The sequence below is a fragment of the Hibiscus syriacus genome, unplaced genomic scaffold, assembly GCF_006381635.1.
Source record: "Hibiscus syriacus cultivar Baekdansim isolate YM2019G1 unplaced genomic scaffold, ASM638163v2 tig00110548_pilon, whole genome shotgun sequence".
Lineage (NCBI taxonomy): Eukaryota > Viridiplantae > Streptophyta > Magnoliopsida > Malvales > Malvaceae > Hibiscus > Hibiscus syriacus.
In genome coordinates, this window is record NW_024062775.1 from 5,380,794 (window position 1) to 5,387,943 (window position 7,150).

A 7,150-nucleotide genomic window follows, 5' to 3' on the forward strand; every position below is an offset into this window, starting at 1 on the left:
TCAAGCAATACTTGTGACATCTGATACTCCAGTATTACAATCATCATTCTCATAAAACACCATAATAAAACACCAATATTGTAATATATTCGGTTGAAATTTGAATTTGAAAAAGTCAGTTTTAATGGCGTTAAAAATGGAGGTTTGAAAAGCACAAGTGAAACACTTAATTCTATTCAGTGGCGTTAAAAATAAAGATTTGAGAAGCAACGATCTGACTCTGTTAGCAAAAAACGTGGTTGCTCAGTCACAAGATACTAATTTGTAGAACATTAAGAAATTAAGCTTAAAACAAACATTAAGATGAATCTAAAAAATAATTAAAAATCAGTACGAGCAAATAAAAATTAAACTCTTAAAACGAAATGCAGAGGAGCTTAAAACGAAATGATTACGAAATTGACTCTTACAAAAATTAAATTTCAAGTAAAAAGGGAAAAAACATACCTGAATAAGCTGGAGAGTGAAGACAAGAGGTTTGAAAGAAAAAAATTTATGCATAAACTTATCCCTAATATTTGGTTAAATTACAAGTTATATCTTATACAATATTAGGATTTATAAATTAGTCTCTTAAAATTACACCTAAATTCATAATGGTCCAAAATTTAATGGATATTTAGTTGGGCGGGCAGATGAGGGGCGGGTGGATGCGGTGCGGGCAGATGAGGGGCGGGTGGATGCGGTGCGGATGCGGGGCGGATAAGGTCTCAAACCCATTACCCGCCTACTACCCGCGACGGGTACCACTTTCTAAATCCACACCCGCCCACTACCCACTAAAATTATACCCATCCCCGCCCCAATTGGAGCGGGTGCCGTACGAAATCCACAAAATTGTACCCACTTACCATCCCTATTTATGTTTTCACCCTTGAACGGTCGCTCGTTGCTTTAGCTCCATTAGCGAACAAAAAAGAGAGATTTAATTCCATTGCTAATGGCTAATTTTATTCGGGTTTCTGCATAAACAATTTTCGGAACTACTAATGAAGGCTGCAACTGATTAAATCACATCAAAAGCAACGGATAATTACTTAAAAGATAGCCATAAGCTGCTAAACAAAGCCATTAAAGCAAAGGTGTAACTTGAAAAGGAAGGTCCAAATCCCATCTCATTAAGCAAAACATCATCCATAAAAGGCTCTTGAAGAAAGAGCTAGATATTTCAGAACCAGACCAAGTCCATGACACCCATGAGTCTATACATACAACATCCACATAATCAGACAACAATTATGCCCTTTAAGTGCTAAGAACAGTAAGCTAAAACATGGCTTCACACAAATGAGAACATTGTTAAATCATTTGTTCCACCAGTTTGGTGCAGCATAGCATCGATCTCATCACCATCCTCCATTTCCAGCTGAACCAAAAGAGAAACAAACAGGAATTTTCATTATGCGTTGAACATATATTCAACTCTGAAAACAAGCACATTAGCACGAGTGGTTGTTCGTTTAACAGAGAGAAAAAGGAATGATACCTCATCAGGAGTTTGCTCGCCTCGAAGGCGGCGGCCATCAAACAAGAAGGCAATCGAGTTGAAATCCACAGACTGTCGATCACAATATGCATTCATAAGCTTCTTCAGTTGTGTGCTTCTTTTGATCCTGAAGAAAACTTCATTCCCGTCCTATACTTGTCATGCAAAAAAAATTGTTGAATTTGGTCCAAATTAGAAGAGGAAGCATTGATCTGAGAAGTCATTATAAATCTCAAATTCAATTCAACAGCAACAGAACCTTAACCCAAGATAGTTGGGAAGATGATCTGATCTGCAATAGATGTAAGCCAAATATATATATATATCATTCAATAGTAAATTAACAAAGTTTTAACCCAGAATTCTGTTTAGTTGCTTCTAACTGTAGTTTTTACAAAGATGGTTTCAAGAAAGATAAGTCAATTGAAGGTGTGTTTAAGGCCACGACAAAAAATTCAGATCGAACATGCAGTTCTTTATCAGCACAAAGCCCCAAAACTATTTGAACCTTGAAATTTACTAAGCCCCATAACTTGACAAATAATTAACATCACATTACCCATACCTCTCACTTTTATGTGTTTCCAAATTGGATTAAAATAAATAACAAGAAGCACAAGAAGACTAGAAATAACTTCGAGATTGATGCTGTACAAATGGGAGGGATGTATGTAAATTTGTCAGCCAACTTACAAAGACTTCAAGAAAGAAAACTATTCAGAAGCCAGCAAAGTCAAAGTGAAACAATGGTGTTTCCTTTTGCCGAGTAAAAGGTGTCATTATCGCATAAACAAAGAATAAATAAGAAAATAAAAAGCAAACCAAATAACATATCCTAAACATCTTAGATGAACTGGAGAGACAGTATCTGGCTTCGGTTTGTTATACAAATAGCAAGAGCGAAATGCCCGCTATGTTAAAACTAGTTAACATTCATTTTAGACTACCAATATACTTGAAACATATAACAAAATGCGCTTGAAATTCACTCCGAATTCACCATTACATGGGATTCAACAAATCCATATCATGAAATTCATAATTACATGTTTATTATGGTAAATTTTAATACTAATAGAAAAATACATTCATTCGCTTCTTTTAATATCAAGTTACTGAAGCCAATCTAAACTAATCTAAACTCAAAAGCATGCAAAAACCGAAACCAAAAAATAGAAGAATTTGCATATAACAAAAATAGATGGGCAGAGGGAATAGTGTTTGAAATAGATAGATAACACGACAAAAGAATTACAGAATTAACATAAATTTCAATTATTAAACTCCATGAAAAAAAAATAACAGGAATTACAAATATCAAGCTTTAACTCTACGCAATCGCAATCGTGTGAGCATCTTATTTAATTCCAAAGCTAGAGCATCAAACACATAAATTACAAAAAAAAAAATTGAATTATGAAATCAATATTGATCCGTATTAGCATACTTCTCTATGTGGCGGTGAATTTTTTTTAAATCAACCAAACAAACAAATTAAACGGAAATTTGAGGAAGAATAATCTCCCAATATTGAGTAAAAACAGAGAATTTTAAAGACCTGGCCTTTGACTTTGAGGTTGATATGGGCGGCAGATTGATCGCCGGGCTTCTTATCTTCCTCTTGCGGTTCCGACATCTTCTTCTTCTTGTTTTGGTTTCAGCGATTTCTGGTTCCGATTCTGCAGTGAGATCCTTTATAGAACTAGGTTTTCTTTTCGATATATCTGATTACACTTTGTTTTTATCAACGCACCAGGCTATTGTTTTTTAATCTTGAATTTATAAAGTTAATGACGTGTAAAATTATTACTGGAGCATCGTTATCTTTGTGAGATAAAACAACATTTAGTTGATATTCTTTTATATATTTGATCATTAAATATTTTTATTTTTATTTTAAATTTAATATAGTTTTCGTTTTTAATCTATCGATTATGTAATATTTGGATATTATACCACTCGACAAAACCACATAATAGCACATACTCTTATGATCAAAATTTAAAGTTCATGAATTACTGAATTTTGATATTAAATTTTATTTTATCTTTTATTTTAGGTATAAATAAAAGCATAATTTAAAAATTGGGTAAAAAACCTTAATGGCCACTAATGTTTGGGTAAGTATTTATTTTATCACTAATGTTTGAAAAGTCATAAATCGACCACTAACATTATCATTTTTTATAAAATGGTCATTAGACACTGCAGGGGATAGAAAGCTGACGTGGCATATTAACATGATTTTTTGACATCCTTTGACCATTTTGATCGGCCTTCTTCTTCAACCCAACCCCTTTTTTCTTATTCTTCAACCAAACATCTTTGGCTGGTTTTGCTTCTTCCTTTTCTGCTTCTTCAAGCTCTTCAACAGATTGTTCCTTTTCTCTTATTTCTTTCGTTTTTCTTCTTCCTCTGCCTTTAAACGAGACTCTTCCTTTCATTTTTCTTCCTCAACCAAACCCTTTCTTATTCTTCTTCAACCCCTCTAAATGTTACTAAGGGAAGTAGGTAAACCTTTGACTACATAGATAACATGACTACTGTAGTTTTTTTCCCTTTGTTCTTATTTATACTGGTTGATGAAATCGAAAAAGAGTACCAAATCAATTTTCTCGTTCGAAGGACAGCGTTCAGTGGCGGGTGGAAGAAATATGGTTAACTCGTCGAATCACTTTGTACCCATTATTTGCATATGACAATTAACGGATGAAATGAATTCAAGTCTGTTGAAAATTGGTGTATATTGATGAAAATGCATAGAGAAACATACTGTTGTGTTAAATTTGCAAGTATATAAAGTGAGAATCAATGACTTGGTTGAAATAGATGTAACCCTTGGCCTACTTAGATTACAGAACTGGTCTAGTGAAGAAAACCAGTCGGAGGTTGACAATTTGGATGTCGGATCCAGTGAAGAGAAGGTCGACTTCGAACAATCAAGAGGTACTAAGAAGTTCACTATTCTTATCGAATGGTTCGACTTAAATACCGATATTGTTAACATTTCAGATGCCATTAGAGCTTCCGAGATTTTCACCACACGAGCTGATTTCGCGACTCCGGAGAACACTTCGACCAACCTCAAGGTTTAGGGTGTTGATGGTGGTTTGCATCACCCATAGAGCCTTACGTTTGAATCAAAACAGGAAGTGAAATTAAGGGGAAAACATAGGAATATCTTCTACGTTTTTGGACCCTCCATATTTGAAGTTACCACAAGAAGTAGGTAAACCTTCACTGACCCATTTTTATTTCATTTCATCGTCTGAATCAGGTTCTAGCCATGTTATTCTCAGCTTGAACCTAGACGAGAAGGACTGGTCAAATGATGTCAAAAATGATTATTTTATAAAATCAGCCTTACATTTTGTTTATATTTTTATATAAAATCATATTAACGTGCCACATCAGCTTTTCGTCACCCACAGTTACGACTGTTAACGTCAGGTGATCATTTTATAACAAACAATAACGTTTTTTTTTTCAAACATCGGTGATAAAAACATACATTTACCCAAACATTCACCCATAGTAAGACGCTTCAGGGAACGTACCTTCGGTCCACCCAAGTGAAGGTGTGTTACGTGAAACACGCCTTTTTAGAAAGGATACTAGATTGTCCATTAGGAGTGACGGTGGTAGAATTCGAAATTAGTCTTATAAACTCAAATTTTTAAATCCTGACCACTTGTATCAACACTCATCTCATCATATTTCTAACGAATAGAGTATTATAAAAGTATAAACCCTAGACCCTAGTTAAGGGGGACCAGTAATTACCTATGGGTTAGTATCTTATGCACTAAATTGTAAATCTATATATGCTTTTTGCCAATTAGGCGATATCGATTCAACAAGAGTTGTTAAACATAAATACATAATCTGTTTTTCTAATAAAAATAAATTATATGAACGCTATTGGTTACATATCACACTGTATGCTTATTTTTTAAAAATAATTTCGTTAATAAATTATATTAGTTTGTGCGTCTGATATTTATGTTATCATTACGATTTGTTTGAAATATAATATAGTAAATGCGTATGACATCGATGTACATACAAATGGAAAGGCTCGGTTTGAAATCACAAGGAAGTAAAACATTATGTCATCATAATGTGGTGATAAAAGGAATCGATTTTGCTGATACATATAATTTAAAAAGCAGAGGATAATTCTTTTTTGAAAGGCAGCAGAAAAGTGCAGAAAAGTTTTGAGGGCTGATTCCATGTGCCTTTGAGGTCCCATATAGGACTTGCCTGCCTATTTAATTGTAAAGAATTGACTCCATATCTATATTTTTTTTAGACCAAAATGCAATATCATTGCTTTAAAAATTAAATTTAATACAAAATATTATACTAGTATTAGATTTTTTTTGGGTTCACATTTCTTATTTTCAATCCCAATATTTAACAAAAAAAAATTATGCAGAAATCAAAAAGCTGAGTCAAATGAATAGGGTTGCGAGGTGCCTCCTTTGGAGTTTGAAGCAATGTCATCCTTCTTACCGTCGGTCGACTCGGTCACATGCTTCATATCATTGAAGTACAATTTACTATTCCAATATTTTCATCGAGAGAGATTGATTCAAGTTGTAAGTAGTTTGATATCATTTAAGTAAAGTCTCGAATTCGAGTCTTTATGCATGTAGAAAATCCTTATTAAGAGATTCACCCACTAAAATTAGATATTCGACACATATCGGTTTGGATTAGTTAAGCTAAAGCCTTGAAACCGGGAGAAAAACTAAAAAATTTCCAATATTTTCATTACTGTTTTTTTTTTTTTTATCTATTTATATATATGAATAAACTTATATACTAATTACTTCCTTAACAACGATAAATATATTTGACTCGCTAACTATTATATAAACCCTAAAACAACCTATACTCCAAAATCCACAAGGTATTACCAGCCTTTGCATCTCTTGTGAAGATTGGACAATGCTTTAGATGATTATGCAAAGATAAATAGTTTAAAAATAATATTATACTCCCAAATAACTCATAGAAATGGTGTGTATATATATATATATATGTGTGTGTGTGTGTGTTTTTACAATCTTGAAGACATTGATTATAGCAAGAGCCGAGGCGTTGGGAAAGTAGATAAAATGGGAAAAGGGTGAATGATAGATGCAAAGGGAGAACCTTTACAGCTTGTTGACACAGTGTCTATGAGACAAGGGTCACAAGGGATAGGTATCTCTGCCTGCTGGAAAGTGGTAGGGTGTTTTGATACCGATTTAGCTTTAGAAACTATAAGAAAAATATTATACATTTTAATAGACAAAAATAACATTGTAAATTAAATGCAAAATTAAAATGTTATATACCGATATTCCAAATCTTGACGTGCTTAGTAAATTATATTTAACCAATCAAATTCAACAATAATGGGGTTCACTGTTGAGTTGACAGAGTTTGTAAATTGGGTTGGGTTATTGGATTTTTAAAGCATAAATTTATAAATATATATACAATAATTTGAAAACTAGCATATAATTGGTCGATCGTTCGGTAATTAAAAACGAAAATAATAATTACAAAATCATCATACCATAATGTTAATAATTTAAGATAAACTAAATAAATATTAAATTTTATATCATCTTTTTCAATAAAAGTTACATGAACCAATTTACCTCAGTGGTT

General features: G+C 32.9%; 1 protein-coding gene across 1 annotated transcript; it reads right to left on the bottom strand.

Annotated features, from left to right (window-relative positions):
- Nucleotides 1-1,103: 1,103 nt before the first annotated feature.
- LOC120130540 (small ubiquitin-related modifier 1-like) lies at nt 1,104-3,217 on the bottom strand. Its single transcript, XM_039147762.1, has 3 exons — nt 3,045-3,217; nt 1,487-1,636; nt 1,104-1,366 (listed from the first exon to the last, which is right to left on the bottom strand). The coding sequence occupies exons 1-3, from the start codon at nt 3,120-3,122 to the stop codon at nt 1,280-1,282; spliced, it is 315 nt and encodes a 104-aa protein (XP_039003693.1). The 5' UTR covers nt 3,123-3,217; the 3' UTR covers nt 1,104-1,279.
- Between the last annotated feature and the right edge of the window lie 3,933 nt (nt 3,218-7,150).